Source organism: Acipenser ruthenus, chromosome 6 (genome assembly GCF_902713425.1).
Source record: "Acipenser ruthenus chromosome 6, fAciRut3.2 maternal haplotype, whole genome shotgun sequence".
NCBI lineage: Eukaryota > Metazoa > Chordata > Actinopteri > Acipenseriformes > Acipenseridae > Acipenser > Acipenser ruthenus.
In genome coordinates, this window is record NC_081194.1 from 45,909,354 (window position 1) to 45,933,155 (window position 23,802).

Genomic DNA, 23,802 nt, shown 5'->3' on the forward strand with positions numbered 1-23,802 from the left:
TAGTGCAATGCTTCCTAACTATTCCAGAAATATTATAAAAAAAGAATGGCTTATTGTAGGGAAGTGACGTGGGGAAGCATATCAGTGTTGCACATGCTTTAGTGCACAATGCTTCAACTGTGGTCTTCAGTGCAGCGTGAATATGCGTCCCCACCTCACTTCCCCCAAAGTCAGACTTGAAGAGACTTTTCCTGCCACAAGTCTGTTCAGTTGATGGTAGCACATGGGTCGGTGTAATGTTCATCAGTTACATTTTTAGAATGTTTCCTGAAATTGAAAAAATTGAAAAACAAAAAAATACTAAAAGAAACAAGTCAAAGCATATTACTAGTTTCTAAAAATAGGCTTCACTTGGGTCACAAGTCTGAAAAATAAAAAGCAGAACTAATGGACTTGTGAGGATATTTTGTTAATGTTTGGTTTATACTTTTACTGTTTTTTCAATTTTTGTTTTTCTTTGTTCATCGTGCTCCAAAAACCGTTACTCATAAAATGAAAAGGCTATATCGAATGCTGTTAGAAAGTGCATTTTCTGTACTGTTTTGGATTCAGACATTTTTTAATGTGACACTTACTGGTTGTTGCAGACTCTGGACCAGCTGCCCCTTACAAACCCTGAACATTTTGGCACTCCAGTTATAGGAAAGAAGTCAAACCGAGGAAGAAGATCGAATCATGTGTGAGTACTAGCCCTCTTCTTTCAACCATCAATATGCCTTTTCAGGCAGTGCTTTTAAAATGATTATGATATGGGTTCTACAAATAAATAATGGGGTTTATCTGATCTTTAATAGCATTAAATCTTAATATTGATGCTCTAAATTTGTTGACCTCTTTCTGCTGTACCTGTATTGTAGTGTTAAGGGGGTCAATACATTGCCTGTTCTGAAGTGTCCACCAAATAGTTCACATTTCACATGTGCAGGCATTAGTTCAGCTGATCCATTTGCAGTGTGTAACGACATTACAAAAAACAGCAGCTGGCAGTGTGTAGTACATTATCTCATGATCTTATTTTAATTCAGTTAATCTGAATTAAAGTGGATGCAGTTGGAACTGAGATTAATCATACTTGAAGCTGTCCCAGTTTCCTCAGTTCCATTCCCGTACTTAATTTGCTGTAGTTAGAGTGTAGCCTACTTTATAAACTTAAATATTCTGGGTCATGAATCAGCAGGTGAATGAAACATGATGGGGCAATTTAATATATTTAACAAATGATCCTCAAAAGCAGCCATCAGTAGAAGTAACAATAACATTAATTGTATTCTGCTTGTTCACTGTTTCATTTGGTACATTTGTTACACTAAGGCTTCATCGTTGAGACGTCTTGGGATTGCCAATTATGTTATATTGATGATTTTTCCAATGTAACAAACATCAAATTTCAATGGAGTGGCTCAATTGCCAACTCTGTTTCTGAGGCTTTATAAACTGTATGTTGTTTTTTGTTTTGGATAATACTTTCATGTTTTATATTAATAACAATTACTATTCTTTCTTTTTATGATCAATGAAAGTAAAAATTGTACATAGGCTATACTAAGGATAAAAGGCCTTTTAGAAATGCAGCCTTGAGAATTGGCTTTAAACCCACTCTTGTAAACACTGTCTGTTTCATTGTTTTTGAATATAGTTTTAAAGGAACAGTAATTCTAGTAATTGGTTGTTTTACTAACATTTTTTAAAAGAGGTGAAACTTGAAAGTCTCTGTTTCCATTGCTGGAGAAAATGTTAACTGTGCATAAATTACAGCATACGTTTCACTGTCCCATGTAGCGATTGAGACTGGGACTATGATATATCTCTTGCGTCTACACAAATATATTCATGAGGAAAGAAAAGCATGGAATGCTGACTTGGATTTGGGTTTAGTGATGGAGAACTGTCCAAATATCTGGAATGCTGCTCATACAAACTCAGTCTACAACATGTGCCATTTGATGAACACAAAATCAACTGCCATACACGTGATCTCTTACTTTTACAGTATGTGTGTGGTGATTTAACTTCTTTCCCCTTGTAGCCCAGAAGAGGAATCTTCATCGTCCTCCAGCGAGGAAGACGAAGGGGGCAGACGGCTGAACGATGAATTACTTGGTAAAGTCGTGTGTGTGGAGTACACAAGTGCAGACAAGAAGAAGGCCTCTTGGTATCCTGCTCTAGTGAGTATTAAACTTAATTTGCAGTACCAGGTGTATGTTGCTAAGATGCAAGCATGGTTTTATGTTTCAGGAGCCAAACCGTGTAATAAAACTATAGAATAAACCAAAAATGAACACTAGAAACCTTGTTCCTCCATCTAAAGAAATAAGTTTAGTAAAGCAACATTGAAACCAGTGGTTAGTAAAGCAGCATTGAAACCAGTGGTTAGTCTCATGTCAAATAAAAGAAAAGTATGAGGGGTGGGGAGGGAAGGTCTGGACTTTGACTAGGCCATTCCAAAACTTTACATTTCTTGTTCTTCAACCATTCTGATGTAGACTTGCTTGTGTGTTTGGGATCATTGTCTTGCTGCATGACCCAGCTGCGCTTCAACTTCAGCTCACGGACGGATGGCCTGACATTCTCCTGTAGAATTCTCCGATACAGAGCAGAATTCATGATTCCTTCAATGATGGCAAGGCGTCCAGGTCCTGATGCAGCAAAGCATCCCCAAACCATGACAAAGCATGAGGTTCTTACTGTGGCATGCAGTGTTTGGTTTTCGCCAGACATAACGGGGCCCGTCGGCCAAAAAGTTCCACTTTTGACTCCTCTGTCCATAGAACATTGTTCCAGAACTCTTGAGGATCATCCAGGTGCTTTTTGGCAAACTTGAGATGAGCATTCATGTTCTTCTTAGTGAGCAATGGTTTCCGCCTTGTTACTCTGCCATGAATCCCATTTTTGCCCAGTGTCGTGCTGATGGTGGAGTCATGAACACTGACCTTAGCCGAGGCGAGTGAGGCCTGCAGATCCCTGGATGTTGTGCTAGGGTTCTTTGTGACTTCCTGGATGATTTTACGCCTGGCTCTTGGAGAGATTTTGGCAGGACGGACACTCCTGGGAAGATTCACTACTGTCCCAAACTTTCTCCATTTGGACAATATGGCTCTGAGTGGTTCGGTGGAGTCCCAGAGCCTTAGAAATGGCTTTGTAACCCTTTCCAAACTGATAGGCATCAACAAACTTTTTCCGGAGGTCTTCAGGAATTTTTTTTGTTTGTGGCATGATGTGCCTCTAGAACCTGTGTGCTGACAACTTCACTCTGATGGTAAGGGCCAAAGTTAGTCAGATTTATATTGGGCAGGCCCGGCCCAAATCAGGTCTGGTTGTTAACCAAAGTACTCAAACAGCTGACCCTAATTATCCCTTTAATTGGGTTGAGTTAACTAGGGGGGGCAATAATTTTTTCATACCTGAAGATTGCATGTTTGATTACCTTGCACACCAAACAAATGAAAGAAGCACCAAACTTTGGTGTCATTTTTTCTCTGACTCCTCTATATACTACTACAACCCAAAAATGCAGAAAATCAGACAGGGGGCAAATACTTTTTCATGGCACTGTGATTATATATATATATATATATATATATATATATATATATATATATATATATATATATATATATATATATATATATATATATACAGACGTGCTCAAATTTGTTGGTACCCTTACAGCTCATTGAAATAATGCTTCATTCCTCCTGAAAAGTGATGAAATTAAAAGGTATTTTATCATGTATACTTGCATGCCTTTGGTATGTCATAGAATAAAGCAAAGAAGCTGTGAAAAGAGATGAATTATTGCTTATTCTACAAAGATATTCTAAAATGGCCTGGACACATTTGTTGGTACCCCTTAGAAAAGATAATAAATAATTGGATTATAGTGATATTTCAAACTAATTCATTTCATTAATTAGTATCACACATGTCTCCAATCTTGTAATCAGTCATTCAGCCTATTTAAATGGAGAAAAGTAGTCACTGTGCTGTTTGGTATCATTGTGTGCACCACACTGAACATGGACCAGAGAAAGCAAAGGAGAGAGTTGTCTGAGAGATCAGAAAGAAAATAATAGACAAGCATGGTAAAGGTAAAGGCTACAAGACCATCTCCAAGCAGCTTGATGTTCCTGTGACAACAGTTGCAAATATTATTAAGACGTTTAAGGTCCATGGAACTGTAGCCAGCCTCCCTGGGTGCGGCCGCAAGAGGAAAAATCGACCCCTGATTGAACAGAAGGATAGTGCGAATGGTAGAAAAAGAACCAAGGATAACTGCCAAAGAGATACAAGCTGAACTCCAAGGTGAAGGTACGTCAGTTTCTGATCGCACCATCCGTCGCTTTTTGTGCGAAAGTGGGCTCCATGGAAGAATACCCAGGAGGACTCCACTTTTGAAAGAAAAACATAAAAAAGCCAGACTGGAATTTGCTAAAATGCATATTGACAAGCCACAATCCTTCTGGGAGCTTTTTGGCAAGTCACATCAGCTCTATGTTCACAGACGAAAAAATGAAGCTTTCAAAGAAAAGAACACCATACCTACAGTGAAACATGGAGGAGGCTCGGTTATGTTTTGGGGCTGCTCTGCTGCGCCTGGCACAGGGTGCCTTGAATCTGTGCAGGGCACAATGAAATCTCAAGACTATCAAGGCATTCTGGAGTGAAACGTACTGCCCAGTGTCAGAAAACTCTGTCTCAGTCGCAGGTCATGGGTCCTCCAACAGGATAATGACCCAAAACACACAGCTAAAAGCACCCAAAAATGGATAAGAACAAAACATTGGACTATTCTGAAGTGGCCTTCTATGAGTCCTGATCTGAATCCTATCGAACATCTATGGAAAGAGATGAAACTTGCAGTCTGGAGAAGGCACCCATCAAACCTGAGACAGCTGGAGCAGTTTGCTCAGGAAGAGTGGGCCAAACTACCTGTTAACAGGTGCAGATGTCTCATTGAGAGCTACAGAAAATGTTTGATTGCACTGATTGCCTCTAAAGGTTGTGCAACAAAATATTAGGTTAGCGGTCCCATCATTTTTGTCCATGCCATTTTCATTTGTTTTCTTATTTACAATATTATGTTGAATAAAAAATCAAAAGCAAAGTCTGATTTCTATTAATTATGGAATAAATAATGGTGGATGCCAATTACTTTTGTCAGTTTCAAGTTATTTCAGAGAAAATTGTGCATTCTTCATTTTTTGTGGAGGGGTACCAACAAATTTGAGCACGTCTGTGTGTGTGTGTGTATATATATATATATATATATATATATATATATATATATATATATATATATATATATATATATATATATATATATATATAGAGAGAGAGAGAGAGATATAATATATATATATATATATATCATTATTAATATCATTATTGCAGTATAAAACCAATTTTGATGCTGTTGCATTCAGACTGACTGAGCAGAGCTCACATTTGTGACTCCTACATTAAACAACCATACAAACGTTTATATATTAGATCTTAGAGTAAATAGCAGGCTTTTGAAAAATATAGCGTTGTATGTCCCTACATAACAATCCATGAGGTGCTATAAAACAGAAAAACCAGAGCACGTATGTTTTTTTTCGTTTTTTTCTACAGTGATTTAGAGGACAGATCTCAAACCCCAGTGCACGACAGTGGCCATTTTTAAAATCGCTTTGAAATAAATTTTAATGTAATAAGTGTAAAAAGTTGTCGGAATGTTAACAATGAAAAGAAAAATTACAGGTACGTCATTCAAACAGTTGTAGCAACGTGGGGATGTATAATGCTATATTTTTCTGAAACCCTGCTACTTACTGTAAACAAAGAATTTGTCATTGCTTTCTGTTCTGGAAATACCACCATTACATTTTCAAAGTTATGTATTTGTAATGTACAGATACCCGTGTCGGCGCATGTAGGCCTACCCTTTTTCTTTCGACTGAACTGCTGCATAAATGAAATAGATTTAGAACTGATAACGGTAACTTTTAATGGAATATATTCCTTGATAATGTGATACATTTTACAAGTGTTAATGTAAGTAGAAAACCAAGTACAATTAATTTAGAGATTCCTACTGTATCATAAGACATAATTTTGAGGTCTGGGGGAAATTGCTAGAGAAGGCACTGTCATAATAAAAATGTTTTAAGCGCACACTTGCCCTGACAAAAAAAAAAAAAAAAACTATCCTGGTACGAATTCTGGGCGATTTACGTCTGAAAGATTGTCTTGAAGGGGTCATGTGTAAGGAAAGATGAGGTATGGTGATGTTACTACCTACAATAGAAGGTTAAAATCACATCTTGAGGCAATACAGAAAGTGGTTTGATTTACTATTATGCAGCAAACGCATATTCAAAACCATACTATGCATGCTACACCACATTCTTCCTATTTAATTCCTATTTCCTTGGCAGATGTAGTTCTTCATTCATGTCCTGACTCTCAGCTGCTTCTAGGTCATTATTGGACTGCATGGCACACTGTTTCATAGTAAGGTATTTAGCCTTGGGCGATTGGCTGTGTTGGTTTTGCACTTGACTGGCAGTTATCAATTGCAATGTATCTAGACCTGTTACTTGATTATTGTAAAACTGAAAGCCATGTAAACATTTTATCTTCTCACATTTGATCTGAAAAATGATTTTAATTTGGCCAACAGTCAATGGCTAGGTTTCCATGCAGCTTAGAAAATCGTTACTCTCTCTCCACAGTCATTGTTTATGTGACGTAGCAGCACATACCACGCGCTATAGGAAGTGCATGTCTAAAACATTGCCCGACTTTAAGAGGTGGATAAATCGTCTTCTCACGCTAAAAAGCCGTACAGTTGACCAAAAACTCTGGGTTTTTTGCATGGAAACATGTCCGCAAGTCGTTATGCAAGTCATTATGCTTAGGAGACTTCAGCAGTGCAAATCTTTTTTGTGACATAACCTCGCGCAACTTTGTACTGTAACTGAAAGTCGTGCCAACCAATCCTCCTTTGACCAAACGGGGGAAAAAAAAAAACATACAGTACGAGGCATTTAAAGACCTCTTCATTCTGTGTTTTTCTTCTTTTTTTTTGTTTTTTACGTGACACCATTTATTCAACATTTCAGATTATTGCCATTTGACTCATATAAAGTGCTTTATAGTTCAGTTGTTTTATAATCTAGGTTATAAAAAATACTTGAAGCTACTACACATTTAAATAATACCTAAGTAAATAACAAAGCACTTCTTTACACTTAATTTTTTTATCTTTGTCATTGGTCATCGGATAGCTGATTGCTTTAGCTTAGATTGCTCTGCCCCCCTTAGCAATAAGATGCAATTCATTGTACACTAGCTTAGGTACCATCTATCATGGGCACCTACAAAGTCACGTTTATACCAAAATAGGTATTAAATTAGCGTTGCTGTATTATTGCTGAAGTCTACTGACAACACTCGGCTTGAGCAAATTCATGAGCAAGATTTGAAAAAGAAAAAAATTGGTTCCACGAATTTATTAAAGTTAAATACAGTTCTTAAAAGCAGCCTAATATACTACATAATGAAGTTCCAGAAGTCCTGGTGGTGCTTAAAGCCATGATACAGCACACAACCCCGAGATTAACAGTCTGGGGGAAAAACAGAAAAAAAAATACAGAGGAGCTCATTGTTTATATTGTAAAGGCCTCTGAATTAACCATTTATAACTGGGATACTGAAACCTGAAGGCTACCAGACCACACATGGAATTCTGAGCAAACCGCATTACTCATGGAATATTGAGGAAAATGTTTGTATTCATTAGCAACTAAAACTAGTGCGGCATAAGTAAAAAAAAAAAAAAAAAACAACAAAAAAACAACAACTTTGTAGTACCATGGGATATCTCTAAACACTGTATTCCTAATTTTTAAACAAACCATTATTTTTCCTAATTATTTACACAGATATTTGTAACAGTCAAATTTTGTCAGTACTAAGAAGTTACACAAATTAAATATACAGCAATATAACCCCTCAACCAGCATTCCAGATAAGGTTTTGGGTCTGAGAGTTACTTACCCTCTAATTTTAACACTGAGAGAGTAAAATGTATTTTCATGGGGTAAAATGCAACATTACCTTGAAGTCATGAGTAATTGCGATAATGACTTGGGCATTAAAGAGCCTTCCATTTTAACTACAGTGATACTTTGAACTACTGAGTTCTACAAGGTTCTTTATCCGCTCAGCACATTTTTTCCGAGGTATCACATTGACTCTGCAAATTAATTACGTTACTTATATTTTAACATTACATTCTTAAACTCTGAACATGTTTAAACTTCAATATAAAGCCATACAGATCAATAAAATAAAGAAATGCACTAATAAGTTATAAAACAGTTAGTTTAATATTATAGGCACCTTTGTTTAGCGGTTGCCTCTGACAATGGTTCCAGTTATATTTGTAGATGGACTGGGGTGTTTACGCTTCAACCTGTGTAGATTTGAATTTTTCTTATTCTTACTGTGATTGGCTGCAAAGACAACAGGGTTAGCCAGAGATTGGATAATGTTTGTTGGGTTGGTTTTGCTTGTGTACAGTTTCCTAGTAAGTGAAGACATTGTATTCTGGGAGATGTAGTTGTTAGTGGAAGTTTTAGGGGAGGCGGGAGGGGAGGCAGACAAGCTGTGCAGCAAAATTGCCCTGCATATTTATGCATTACATTTAAATTTAGCGCGTATTTTGGATGTTTTAACTCATAAGAAACGGTAGGTATGCAGATTATCTGAACCGCTGTCCTCAACATTTCATCTTGGACTAAAATGTTAATTTTTATAATCGGGGCCTGGTTTTAATCTCCTTGACCAATCTAGCGGTGTGCAGTGTTTTAAGTCTTAAACTAAAGTGACTGTTTGTTTAGTCACAGCAAATAATGATGTATCCCGTACTAATTATTAGTAGCTCATTGATGTATGATTACATTTCTTTTCTGAAGTTCCAGTGTGTTGTGCTTCTTTTTTAAAGGAATGTTTGCCCTCCTGCTTGAGGTTTTTGCTGTACATGTCAGTCAGCTTCAGTGCAAATTGTCTTAATTAACATTATGGGTGGACTTTTCTTTCCTTTTGTTTTACATTTCAAGGTTATCTCCCCAGACTGCAATGATGAGGTTGCTGTGAAAAAAGACAACATTCTGGTTCGCTCATTTAAGGATGGAAAATTGTAAGTCCCTATTATTTTTGGATGTACAAAGCAAAGACCACATAAAATATATATATATATTCAGGTCGGGTGTAATGGCCTTCAAATCTGGTATGTAGTTTTTATTTGTGTGTGAGTGAGAGAAAAGAAGGAGCTGACTTTTTGTTTCCAAGGTCTCATTTTAACAGTTAGCCGTTCCAGCATATTTTAGTATTTCTTAAATGGGATGTGCATCGTTTCTAAAAGACTATTCAAAAATAAATAAATACATTAATAATAATAATGGTAGGCCATTGCTTTGATGCCTTATGGTATGCAACGACTCCCATGTACAGAAAGCATTGTTTTTTACATTGGCTGTCTCATATTGAAACAGACAAACTTCAGCATGGCGATTTAGCAGACTGGATGAGAACCTGCATGAAAACTTCGCTGCACACTTCAAGAGAACTCCCTTGATAAATCTAGTCTGCTCGCAGAGTTTATAAGCTGCTTTATATTATCCAGATTGTTATCAGCCAGAACAAACTATAAAGTCACATTTCAATGACATGGATTAACTCTGTGCTTAATCCAGTGTACATTCATACTAGCAGCACAGCTTTGTTTCACTCTGCAGTATACAGCTCTGGCCAAAAGTTTGGCATCGTCCCATAGAATTAAGTAATTTGGGGTTAATAGTCAAATGAAACCTGCTGAAATAATGTTACTTTAAAATATTGCAATACCTGCTGCTTTGTCGTTTTCCAAACTGACAAATAAAAAATGTGACATTTTGAAATCTAACATGAAATACTGTACTATTGGTATGGCTTCTGGTAGTCCTTTTGCGATATAATTTTGTATAGGTGATGCCTAGAATGTGTCCAAAACTGTACATTAGAGCCTGGTGATTTACCAGATGTGTATTTAATATAAAGCTTGTTTAGTGTACATACTGAGGCTACAGCAAAGTCAAGCCCAAGGGATGTAATCGGCCAGAAGTTCTGATTTTGTTAGTGAAATGCACACAGAATTAGCCAATCAGACTATTATCTGATTCTGTCAGTATAAATAAATAAGAAAATTGTATTGCACCTTGTGTAAGATGTACATCTCAAAGCCTAACTACACTTTGTGTAGCTTTTTATTTCCTTTTCTGCTCTCAAATTTTAAAAAAATAAAATAAAACTGTATAATAATAATAATGGAAGGCCATTGTGTTGATGTCTTGTGGTATATAACACCCAAATCTTTTTACTTACCCTTGTCACATCAGATGTCTTGTGTTTTATTTTTATTTGCCAAATGAAACCTGTGAAATTCTGCTAGGCCGGCTAGATGTTTTTGAAATGATTCTTCTCAAGTGCAGAATTAATATGAACAGTATAGTGATTGGAGGCGAGGCAAGGGAGCTGTGTCATTTCATTACAACGCCTCTGTCTACTTTAGCATTTCAATAGTAAGTCTAATTGAGTGAAATTATATATTGTATGTGTCTCATAGCAAGAAAGGCCAACTTACTAACTTGTGGAAACAGGGACATTGTTGATGGGGGATACAGGAAAGCAGATATTTGGTATAAATACTGCTAACACCGCTTTTTGTTTTATTGTAGCAACGTTGTTTTGAGAAAGGATGTCCGAGAAATCAATAGTGAAATGGCTCCCAAACCTGAAGCTGGCATGAAGCCAGGTAAGAAACAGAGTACAATGTTACTGTGTGTTTTTGGGGAGGGGCGGGGTCGAGTTACACTGGTGTGTTTGTACAGAGTTGAAAAAAGTATGGGCAGTTGTCCACGGAGAAAGGAATAGTATGGTTGACACATTCATAAATAGTAAGAAACCTTTGTGCAAGGTTCCAAGCATTCCATCATCTTCCCTATGATAACCTGTGCTACTGTTTCCTATTCATAAACAGGTTGTCAGGTGAACATGTGCTGGTGCACCGTCATCCTAATCGGTGCCCTGTAGGTAACGCATGGATGTGTCAGGCTGTTGACCAGCTACATATCTCTTGTGTGTAACAGATACTGGATAAAGGGGCTGTCCGTTACATGACTGATTTTAATTTGTTATGCAAACAGAATCCATGACATGTATTCTGTAATTATATAAGGAAGTGTCATTTTTATTCCTACTAGGAAATACATTGGATCTGTGCAAGGCTCACAGTAATTCAAGATTACTAAATATAATAATGTTCCACAAGGAACATTTGTCAAACTGTTCTGCCCATAGTGACCCTAGTGTTACAGCCGGTGTTTTATTATGTTTTTTGTTAAACCTCTGTATGTGTCTCTGTTAAAATAAAGCCACAAGTTTACAAAGCTGTGACATTTCAGCAATGTATCCTGACAATATGAAGGTTACATCCACACTACTGCACCCCTGCTTATTGGAAGTGTAAAGAAAGAGGTGGGCGGATCAGCTTATCTTCAGTGTCACAACTATTGACTGTCAGCTTGTTTCAAACTCATTTCTAGGATCAAGGGAATTTAGTCATAAGAACATAAGAAAGTTTACAAACGAGAGGAGTCCATTCAGCCCATCTTGCTCGTTTGGTTGTTAGTAGCTTATTGATCCCAGAATCTCATCAAGCAGCTTCTTGAAGGATCCCAGGGTGTCAGCTTCAACAACATTATTGGTGAGTTGGTTCCAGACCCTCACAATTCTCTGTGTAAAAAAGTGCCTCCTATTTTCTGTTCTGAATGCCCCTTTATCTAATCTCCATTTGTGACACCTGGTCCTTTTTTCAGGTCAAAAAAGTCCCCTGGGTTGACATTGTCTATACCTTTTAAGATTTTGAAAGCTTGAATCAGATCACCTTGGCCTTTTTTATAGCTTCCCCACATTGTCTAGATCAGGGGTCGGGAACCTTTTTACCTAGAAGAGCCAAACAAACAAAAATTTTGAGAGAAATTTTTCAAAAGAGCCACAGCAAAGTTTACACTCGTGTATTAGAAATATTTGCGAATTTTTATGTAATAACAACAGCAGTAATATAAGACTTGCGCTGGTAGTAGTTCTGGTAGTTATATACAACACCAGTAGGTGGCAATAACGCTGCTTTTTTTTCAGTCAGTGACACCCAAGCTTAACTGTAGGCTACTACACACAATACTACATAAAAAGCGCTATATTTTGTTCACTGACAGTGCTGGTTTCTAGCACTCCTAAGACACCACAAAAGTTGAGAAACGGGCATCATAAACAAGTGATTAACAATAAGTGCATTGCACCCTACTTACATTAATGAGATTTCTGTTGCTGCATCGTTTTGCTGAGTGCTTTGTAGTTGGGGTCATAACTGGTGAGATTCAGCTTCATGCAGGCATTCAGGCTTTCATCCGTTAACCTTGAGCGCAGGTTGGTTTTGATGTTGTTCAGATGTGAGATGGACTGCTCGCATGTGTATGTTGAGCCAAACATTGTCAGCACGGCAACACTGACACGATGCATTGTGCTGAAAGTGGCTGGAAGTTCGTTCCAGGTTTTCAGGATGAGATTGTCTTCGCGTTGGAGTTTTCTCATATCTGCCCACTTATTTTGCTTTGCCAGTTCTGCCCGCTGACGAGCGAGGCTTTCCAGTTCGGAATTCAAAGTGAAAAATTTTGACACCCACATATCCGACACCTTCAGTTCAGCAGCTTCCAGCTCATAATCTCCAATGGAGATGCCAGGGATGACACTCAGGTTTTGTGCGTCCACTGTGCACACATGTGGATGAGTTATGACTTTGAACAAATCGGCATGTCTGCGGAAGTCCGCAAAACGTGATTTGAATGACGTCAGAAAATCAGACGTGAAGGCTTCGAGCTGCCTGAGGTCGAAATGATGAGCGGGGTCCCTCGCTAAGCAATCCTCTCTGTACGCTCGCAATGTTTCGAAGTGCAGGAGACGGCCACTTTCAATGTCCCTGATAAACAGCTTCATCTTTGTTTCAAATGCAAACACTGCCTGTTGCAGGGACAAGATTGTGTTTCCAATGCCTTGCATTTTGACATTGAGGTGGTTCAAATGACTTGTAATGTCCACCAGGTAGTGAAACTTCAGGAGCCACTCAATGTCAGTGAGCTCGGGATGAACATTTCCAGAAATGCCCTCACTTCATTTAAACAGGCAGCAAAGCCGTCAAGCACTTTTCCCCTGGGTAACCAACGAACATTGCTGTCCAGTAGCAGCCTTGGATAATTACTCTCCACTTCATCCATCAGGACCTTAAACTGGCGATCACTCAAAGCTCGGGCCACAATGAAGTTCACAATGCGAACGACCAATGACATCACTTCGCGAAGTTCCTCTCCACACGACTGAGCACACAGTGCCTCTTGATGCACAATGCAATGAAAGTTTAAGATGGGCCGCTTCTCTTGCTCACACAGAAGGGCAACGAATCCTTTACGTTTCCCTAACATTACTGGGTGCTCCATCAGTACACACGGATATAAGTTTATCCAGTGGTAGCTTTTTCTCTGTAGCAAAGTCCATCAGAGATTTCAACACATCCTCGCCTCTAGTTGTATCTTTCATCGGCAAAACAGCGAGACTCTCTTTACGCACTGTATCACCTGTCACATACCGCCTGATTATGCTTAGCTGTGCTACATTGCTCACATCGGTAGACTCATCCAAGGAAAGAGAAAAGTAACTACCTGAACTGATGTTGTTGATCGGCATCTCCTCTATCTGGCGAGCCATCACGAGTGCCCGATCATGAACAGTTCTTGCTGACAAAGGCATGTCTTTTTGGATAATTTTATCAGTTTTTAAACAGTTCTTTAGCCACACTGAGCATGCAGCCCTTAATGTACTCCCCATCTGTAAATGGTTTCCCGTTCCGCACAATCTCCAGAGCGCCAGCAAAACTCGCAGAATTCAGATTCCCACCTTTGTTAGTCCATGCTAGCAGCTGCTGCTGTCTGGTTTGCATTCTCCGCTGAAGCTCAGCACAAGCTTTTTTCCTGCAGTCCCCATCGGGATATTTTGCGGCGAACGCTGCATGGTGCGCCTCAGAATGTCTCTTAACATTTAACTTTTTTAGCGATGCAATACGTTCTTTACAAATGAGACACACTGCGGACCCCGACTTCTCCACAAATGCAAATTGATCTGTCCATTCGGGCAGGAATGAACGGTAATCAACGTCTTTTTTTCTTTTCGCCATCTTGCTCTCTTTGATGATGATTTTTAATTTAGCTAGCTAGCTAGTTGTTTAACTTGACCTGGACATGACGCAGGCCTAACTACGTCATCCAATTAAAATTCAGCTCTCTGAAAGGTAGGCTAGCTACAGGCCAAACGCCGATGTCAATCATATTAAGCTGCGAGTCTCTTACCTAAATATTTTGAACATATTTTATTTAATTTTATGCATTATACATTAATCAAATATGCTAATAGTTTAAAAATAATTTTATCGTCATGTTCGAGGGTGTATCTTCAGTCAACATTTGAAAATTGAAGAGCCATATAAAATCCTGAAAAGAGCCATATATGGCTTGCGAGCCATAGGTTCCCGACCCTTGGTCTAGATGAAGACATTTCTTAGTCAACATAAACTCCTAGGTCTTTTTCATAGATTCCTTCTTCAAGTTCAGTATCTCCCATATGGTATTTATAATGCACATTTTTATTGCCTGCATGCAGTACTTTACACTTTTCTCTGTTAAATGTCATTTGCCATGTGTCTGCCCAGTTCTGAATGCTGTCTAGATCATTTTGAATGACCTTTGCTGCTGCAACAGTGTTTGCCACTCCTCCTGTTTTTGTGTCGTCTGCAAATTTAACAAGTTTGCTTACTATACCAGAATCTAAATCATTAATGTAGATTAGGAATAGCAGAGGACCTAATACTGATCCCTGTGGTACACCACTGGTTACCTCGCTCCATTTTGAGGTTTCTCCTCTGTTTTCTCCATGTTAACCACTCCCTAATCCATGTGCATGCATTTCCTTGAATCCCTACTGCGTTCAGTTTGAGAATTAATCTTTTATGCGGGACTTTGTCAAAAGCTTTCTGGAAATCTAAATAAACCATGTCGTATGCTTTGCAATTATCCATTTTCAATGTTGTATCCTCAAAAAAGTCAAGTAGGTTAGTTAGACATGATCTCCCTTTCCTAAAACCATGCTGACTGTCTCCCAGGATATTGTTACCATATAGGTAATTTTCCATTTTGGATCTTATTATAGTTTCCACAAGTTTACATGTAATAGAAGTCAGGCTTATTGGTCTGTAGTTACCTGGTTTGGTTTTGTCTCCCTTTTTGTCTGTCGGTACAACCCCTTTGTCAAGAGTCTGTTGCATGAACTTGGTTAGCGGTTTGTAAATAACTTCTTTCATTTCTTTGAGTACTATTGGGAGGATCTCATCCGGCCCAGGTGATTTGTTTATTTTAAGAGCTCCTAGTCCCTTTTAACACTTCTGCCTCTCATTTCATTATCATTATCATTTGTTTATTTAGCAGACGCCTTTATCCAAGGGACTTACAGAGACTAGGGTGTGTGAACTATGCATCAGCTGCAGAATCACTTACAACTACGTCTCACCCGAAAGACGGAGCACAAGGAGGCTCTACTGAACCCATTAAACCGTTCTGGTTAGATGTTTGTTTATGGAGGCTGTTTTTCTTGTAGATTTAAGAATCGTCATCCTGTTCCTCACTTGAGGATTGTATCGGTCTGCTTCTTTATGCTATTATGGCCCTAAAAAGAAGAAATTAAACATGACATGTCCTCTCCTGCAGAAATATCTGCCTCCCGGCCTCCCGGCTCCCCGTTACCGTTGCTGGAATGCATAAAGGTATTTCTGGGCTTCAGGATGTCCTTGAAACTTGCCAAGCTTCAAAACTTCTACATCTACATCTTCATGTCTGTGATAGAATGTGTCGAGATGGAAACAACGATTTGGGATTTTTGTTCCTGTAGGTTGCTAATGATCAAAGGAAACACACCGTCGCAGTCTTTTTTTCATCGTTTTGGTTTTTTAACTCTCTCTACAGTTTTGTGTGGTATTCAGTTTATATACCAAGTACAATGTATGGAAAATAAAGTATATATCCCACTCTGCTTGTAACCTCGGCATCATCTTCGACTCTACCCACACTCTCTTTCTGATCATGTCTTGGCCACAACACGCACCTGTCGTTTCCACCTCAACATCTGCAAAATATGCCCCTCCATTTCATTTTCTGCTACTAAACTTCTGGTCCATTCTCTCATCTTCACCCGCCTCGACTGTTGTAACTCCCTCCTCCTTGGCCTCCTTTCCTACGCCTTTGCACCATTACAACAAATTCAAAACACCTCTGCCCATATAATATTCAACTTCCCTTGCTCCTTCCATACCTCCCCTCTCCTCCTCCAGCTACACTGGCTCCCTGTCTATTATCGTTGCCTGTTCAAATTCCTTACCCTTGTGTACAAGTTTCTCCGTGGTCTTGTCCCACCTTATCTGGTTGCACTGAACTCCTATGTTCCCTCACGTTCCTTCCGCTCCCAATCCCTCTTGTCCCTCTCGGTCCTACCTTCCACCCTGTGCCCAATCCTGTTTTCATTCCTTTTCTCTTGTTGCTTCTCCTCATTAGAATAAATTCCCACTTGACATAAAACAGTCACCTACACTACGTAGTTTCTACTCCTCCCTCAAAACTCATCTCTTCTCCCTAGCCCATTCTATTGATACTCCTGGTCCCTGACTTCCTGTTATGACCCTGCTTGCCCCGACCCTGATCTAGCCTCTGGCCCTCTGCTCTCCTAAAACAACACGTTTGTGTCTCGCCACCCTAGCCCAATAAACTTACTCTATTTCTTTACCCACTTTTCTTGATTGTACCATTTTGTTATAATTTTGTAAAGTGCCTTAGCTAAAGGCACTGTATAAATGTAAATAAATAAAATAAAATGTATGACACTAAAGTAAACTGCTAAATTTAGTGAATTTCCTTTCATCAAGCTCCGCAGCTACATTGCAACTCAGGTAATTTGGACCAGTGTAAATTCACTCTGTCATTGTGTCGCTGGATTTGAATGGATGGATTCCAGATAAGATCCAGGAAAAAGTTATTCAACAATATATCTTGTTGAACAATATATAACACTTGCACCATTTTCACACAGAAATGCTGCTACTGTGCCGTCTCTGAAAAGTTTTAACGAATGAGTGAAATACCCTTTCACACAGCATGAAATTGCGCAATCTATGCCGATGTAATACCGTCATAACCCTTTCACACAGCCAAAGAGATTGCGCGAGTACAATTTTTAAACCTGTCAATCAACAGATTGTTCTCATGACAACAAGAGACTGTTCTCATGCAATCTGAAACACTGACAAGACCTAACACAAGCACGCTGCGCTTAATTTGTAAAGAAAGAGGTGCCGGGGGGCAAGCAATGACAATAATACCGTCCTTAAGAACCGCACATTCAAAATCATAACAATTCATTTATTTGAAAGAGTATTGTATGTACTTGTGTTAGATGTTTACATTCACGTATTCTACATCCTATACAAAGTAGTAGTGCGTACAGCGAAATTTAATTAAAGGCAACCGCAGGATAAATAATTAAATATAATAAAAAGCCTGTATACATGTTTTGTTATGGTTTTGCATTTAAATGGATTAAAAAACAAACAAATTAAAAGGCATTCAGAGGCACTCCAGAAGGACAACATTGATTGAAAAAAAATAAAATAAACGCACCCCAGCACGAACATTGGTTTGACCCATGGTTTGCACTATTATCAGCGATGTGTATGCAACAGAAGCCGCTAGTAGTAATTAAAATTAGGCTAGGTAGTTGTTAACTTAGTATGTTTTTATTCTCTACTAATTAAATTATATTCACTGAGAACCAGATCGTTATTATTTTTATTGTTTTGGTTTAATATAATATAGCAGGCTAATGTTTTAATTAAAAAGTTGCCATTGTTCTTTGTTGAAATTAATGTTCAGCTTTCATATTGTGTTGTGTACTTCTCATTTAATCAAACCAAGTAGTGTAAGAAGTTGCTTGTATAGTTCATGACGTTTTTCAAATCAAGTAAGCTTATTTGTGTATAAAAAACAATAGAGATGCAGCCATTATCATCTTACTTAAAGGCACTCCTCTTACTTAAAGAACTTGCAGACTTAATACTACTGTGTTGAGGTTTTTTATAAAAAAAGCATTTTATGAGACTTTTTTAGTCAATTCACACAGACCTATAAGCCGCTTCAGTGGCGGTTCTGAACTGCCATATTTCCTCTGTGTGAAAGCACCTATAGTGTGTAAAACCTTTTGCTTCAAACTTTTAGAGATGAAACTTGTCTGAAATCGGTGTAGGTAATAATGTTATAATTAGTGGTGTAACACTAATGTAACAATATGTATTATACAATGGCAAGAATCGCCCTGCTATTCATTTCAGTGAGTTTGACGTCAGAGCTGTGGAGATATCTCCAGACATCTCCACGGTTCGGAACTGCAGCCTTATTACAGATAAACAAACATATCACTACTCCACTTACCTCGTGCCAGTTCTTTTGTCTTTTCGAATGTATTTTTTTTTTTACGATGTCTGATTGAAATGGTAGCTGATTCTTTATGAATTTGCTTTGTCGTCGCAACAATTGAAAAAAATTGCCACCATACGCTACAGTCCTCTACTGCCATCCGTGTTGCATAACTCACACTCTCCTTGATGAACAAGAAACGTGGTATTAACTGGAGCCCATGGGAGTTCACTTTAAGTAGCATGCTGCCCCGCATTTCCAAAGAAGCAGGTCTTACCATCATTTACTCTAACCACAGCTCTTGCTCTCTGATGCTGGACTTCAAATATGGGAAATAATGTCAATAATGGAACATTTACTAGGCTCCAACGTTCTCCAATTGCAAACAGTGGAGCTACATACTGTGGAAAACTAAACTAAGAGCTTCCTGGTCCCCCCAGCAAGATACCTGCTTTTTCTTCTCATGAAATCTGCTCGGTGTCCTCCGCTGTTCAGGTTAAACTACTCCTCTACTTCTGAAAATAACATTACTGTTATGACATCTAGTGACCAAATAAGCTACTTTCAAGGTTGTGTTTTCAATGGAAATGTCACTCGGGTAGGTTTACGAAGATGGGCCAGTCGCAGAGCAAACATACCACAATTTGCATTTCCATTGCGACACTTAAAGTAAACATTTTGTTGTATGTACTAAGGGAAAATATGATCATGAAGACAGCTGCAATATACTAATTTAAATATTTGTTGTATCTTCTTCGCAAGATCTCTAGCTTTATACATTGCGAGAGTCGTGCAACATTGTTCAAATAAATAGCGGTAGTTGAGTTGTGGTTTGCTGCAGCAGAGGGTGCCCAAAGGATATTGTCTATACATGGAAGGGTGCAAGAATCAAAGTAACATTTGTTTTTGTTAAATGTAAATGTCATCTGTACAAAGCATTCTGTTCCGTCTTCATTTTACCTATTTTAATACTAATCTATAGTGGGGCCCCCACCTATCAAAAAGCTTTTCATAACCATACAGTAGTCCCTCGCTAAACTGCATGTTTGTCTGACACTAGGTGGTATACAATAAAATTGCACGCACATGTATTTACAGTTCCCAATGTATTTTATATGTATAAATCATTGCTCTGAAATAACACTAATGTGTTTTGGGTAGGCTACACATTACATTATATAAATATATAAATCTGTAAAGTATGCCTATACAGTATACAGTACAGTAGTAACATCAAATGAACAACTCCTAGCGCACTTTCGTTTTACTTTACTGTAAGCTAGCGGTATGTAAGCTTTCTTCTTCTTCTTCTTCTTCTTCGTCTTCTTCTTCTTCTTCGTCTTCTTCTTCTTCTTCTTCATAAAATAGATCATGGTGGCAAATTGACAAGTTACGCTACTTAGAGGAGGACAGTCAATTCTCGTTAATACGAATTTCATGAGTAGGCTGTAAGCCAAATGAATACTGTGAAAGCTTTCATTTGTTAGTCAGTGGTGCAGTGCTAAAAGATGCTCAGAATAAGTTGGAGGGGTTGGGGCAACCAGAAATGTCATAGAAATTTGTTTTCAAGGCTTGTAAGTACACACTGCTTTTTGGGAAAAATAGGTATTTGGCTGTTCGCCTCAAAAATGTTCATAAAAAATTGATGCAATTTTAAGTGTCGCAATTGTCTGCAGCTTTTTTACATCTCATTATTTTATTTGATAACACTGATTTGCACTGTCTTCACCCCCTATTTGCAAATTTATGCAGGAACGCCCATAATTACATATTCATCTAGCATTGCACCTGTCTAGTACATTTCACCCAAGACTTCTGACAGGCTCAACACTTTAACACTTTTCAGTGTTCAAAATTGATCTGTGGCAGTTTTAAAAGTTAGTATTATCAATATTAAATACAGTTGGAGAACTGCTTTCTTGGGTGGAATGTTAACACATATATTTTCATTAAAATATATTTTAAAACTTTTATTTTTATTTTTTCATTTAAAATGGCTTCATAACCAGTGTATAATCGCAATATAGCCTCCAGGGTGTGTGTTCGGGGATATCGCCACTTCTTGGGTGGTTGAAGGCACAGCTGTGCCTCGTGACTCGCACCACACCCAATGCATGTGATGGTCCTCATAGGCTACTTGTATGATGCATAAAAATATCAAATTATCATTTAACAATAGACTGTTCTGTTAAAAACAGAAATAAATTTGAATAACCTGTGTCTATGGGTTGCATTTCATTTTCACACGTTGCTTTTTTCACTATCGGTAGCAAAACTGGTGTTGATTTCATCTGATGCTTCAGAAGACATTATCTATCTTCTGGAGGTAATTATCTACAGTTTATTTCTAGCGTAGGATAAATTATTATTGTGCCACTTAAGTGGGACTAGTTTCCAATGTGTCTTTGCTTACATTCCAATCCAGTGGTGTGCTGCTGAAATTCAGGACAGAGCTACGATTTGATAGTTCAAACAATCCTGCCACCAATACACATTTTATACAAATTTAAGATGTCTGAAGTAATTTTGGTTTTGATTTGGACCCTGATTTCCTTGACTGAGTTTAGTCAAGTAATGCCAGTTACAGATTTGCTTGTGTGAAACTTACCCGAACAGCATGTAGCCTCTTCATTAACACCGGTAATGGTAGGAAACAACAGAGAGGCTTCAAACTGACAGCCTGAGCTCAAGGTTCTGTGTTAAAAGACGGCTGTGAAGAGGCCATAAACGATCATTCAGTATCCTTTATATGTTAAATAATGCCTCCTTCACTAAGTATCCTCTGCCAAATGCAATGCAATTCCAAAATAGCACAAACACAAGGATTCTATACTACTGTATGTGTGTCCGCACTAAATAACCGAAAAACGAATCTGTTTATCTGCATCATGGCAGTGAAACACAGATGACATCTAAAATAATAATAATAATAAAAAAAAAAAAAAATCATCCTATCAGCAACTTGGGGACCCTGCAGTACACTGTAGTTGGCAAAGATAGTTTGGGTCCAGCATATGAAAGTTTGAAAGCCAACCAAACATAGAAGATGAGGGAAGTAACGGAAGCTGCAAAGATCAAAGGAGACCACAGAGTAGACTTGTGGTAAAGTGGCAAGCGACACACAGTATGTTTTTTTGGGCAAACCAGTTTTCTTGGTGGTATCCATCCTCCCTATATCTTGGAATTCTGTTTTTGCAGGGAAGACCATTTTCATACTGCTTATAATACACCTCATGTGCTAATGTGCTAATTTTTAGAACTGGCAGAAAGACTGGTGAAATGTCAAGGGAGAAGTGGATGCTAGACTGCAAATAGGTCACACACTGAGGACTTGATTAAAACTCACATCCTCTCCCTGTGTAACCAAATGAATTGATAGTGAAGTCCTTTTTCAGAACTGCTTGTTAAACTTAAACAGAATCAAGAGATGCGCTGAATTTTGGTCCTGCTCATTCAAACCTACTATAGAAAAAAATAGTACCCATCATTTTGCTTTTCAGACTACCACTCAGATTGACCTGCCCATTGTTAACACATATTGGAAGCTATGTAATAGAGCTGCTATCGTGAAACAAGACAGCATAATGGCCAGAGGAATTGTCCTCTTTTACATACATTCCTCTTGTCCATACAAGCATGATTAATCAATCCTAAAGGGTTCAGAGCAATGTTATTGGAGACTTGCCTAGTTTGTACTGTCTAGTTTGACCCCAGCATAACCAAAACTGTAAGAAATACTGTGCATTCAGTCTATTGGTTTGACTGTTTATGCTAAATTATTATGAAATCGATTTGAAAGATTTGCATGCTGCCAAGTAAGTTCTAAGCCAGAGGTGTCAAACTCATTTAGTTTGGCGGGCCTGATCCGATACAGACAAAACCCAAAACCTCAAAATGATTATATTTAACAAAAATGATCATAGATAGCATATTAACATTCTCCTAAATAGCACATATTGATTATTTCACTCACCGTCACCTCTTAGAACACGTGTGCAAACATGCCTCCAGTGAGTTCCTTCACATGAGCAACACAAATTGTCATGTTGCTGTGATTGCTGTCAGTCGCCGACAACGTGGGTGAGACAGCAGTGCGTCAGCTGGTTCGAGTTAACATGTGACAAACTTACATTTAGCAGTCTGTAACAATGGATGACCAAGTTGGAAAAAGAGATCCGGCAAGGGTTCAGGTACAATGAATACACATGTTTCCAAGTCCCCAAGTTGAGCTCTAATGACCAGGGTACATTTTTTCTACAAAAAGATGTCCTCATGTTGCCTTTTTTATTGAATTGCTTGTGTGTGTTGTCTCTCAATAGGCCAATTTATAATGTCTGGGTGTGCAATAGAATCATTTCATGTATATCAACTGTAACCCTTTCTTTTCTTATGATTTAGTGAAAATATCAGTGTGAATGTGGTAAAAGAAAATGAAGCTTCAAATCTTTTAATTTCCTCTTACCTTTTAATAATGTTTGCAGTCATTCTGAGTGGATCTTATTGCAAATACTCATATTGTAGTGCTCTTTGGTTCTGCCATAAACATATTTAGTGTGGGCTAGATCAGCAAAAGTGACTATTTTAGTAAGCACCAGCACCATCTAGTGCACAGCAATATATTATCAGCAATACAAATTATGTAAAAGTAGCCAATCATTTGAAAATACATTTGAATCTACTTACTGATGATTTTGTATAGTGTTTACTTACTATATTAATATATTAAATTTAACTTGGGCAAACTCTCAAATTTTCAAATGATATGTTTTCATGTAAATGAATTATAGCAGTTGGGCCTCCAGGAAAGAGGACTAGCTTCTCTCTTTCTTAAAGGTGTAAATACAGCATCTTCATGTCTTTCCGTGTCTGTTTCCCCTTCAGCTTTGGACCGGGCTCTGGAGTTCTTGAAGAGCAGAGTCGTTCCCAGTAACTGGAGGACAGAGCTGAAGGAGGAGAGCTCCAGCAGCGAGGAAGAGGATGACCAGGAGGAAGAGGAGGATACTAGCAGTGAGGATGATGAGGTAATAAATACAAGAAATCAGTCAGGTTTAAAACAAAGGCTTGCCTTGCTTTGGAACCCCAAGACTGACCACTTCCACATGGATTGTAGCTGCCAATACAAAAAGATAATGAATTATCCTTCAGGTATGTTATAGAG

At 38.2% G+C, this 23,802-nt stretch overlaps 1 protein-coding gene across 4 annotated transcripts in view; it reads left to right on the top strand.

The window, feature by feature from the left end:
* arid4b (AT-rich interaction domain 4B) overlaps window positions 1–23,802 on the top strand; it is a 115,966-nt gene that overhangs the window by 43,419 nt on the left and 48,745 nt on the right. For all 4 annotated transcript variants that reach the window (XM_034017500.3, XM_034017502.3, XM_059025441.1 and 1 more), the window contains exons 7-11: window positions 588–679; window positions 2,027–2,165; window positions 9,108–9,187; window positions 10,764–10,840; window positions 23,526–23,665. In XM_034017500.3, the coding sequence (XP_033873391.3) occupies window positions 588–679; window positions 2,027–2,165; window positions 9,108–9,187; window positions 10,764–10,840; window positions 23,526–23,665 (528 nt within the window). The remainder of the gene's footprint in view (window positions 1–587; window positions 680–2,026; window positions 2,166–9,107; window positions 9,188–10,763; window positions 10,841–23,525; window positions 23,666–23,802) is intronic.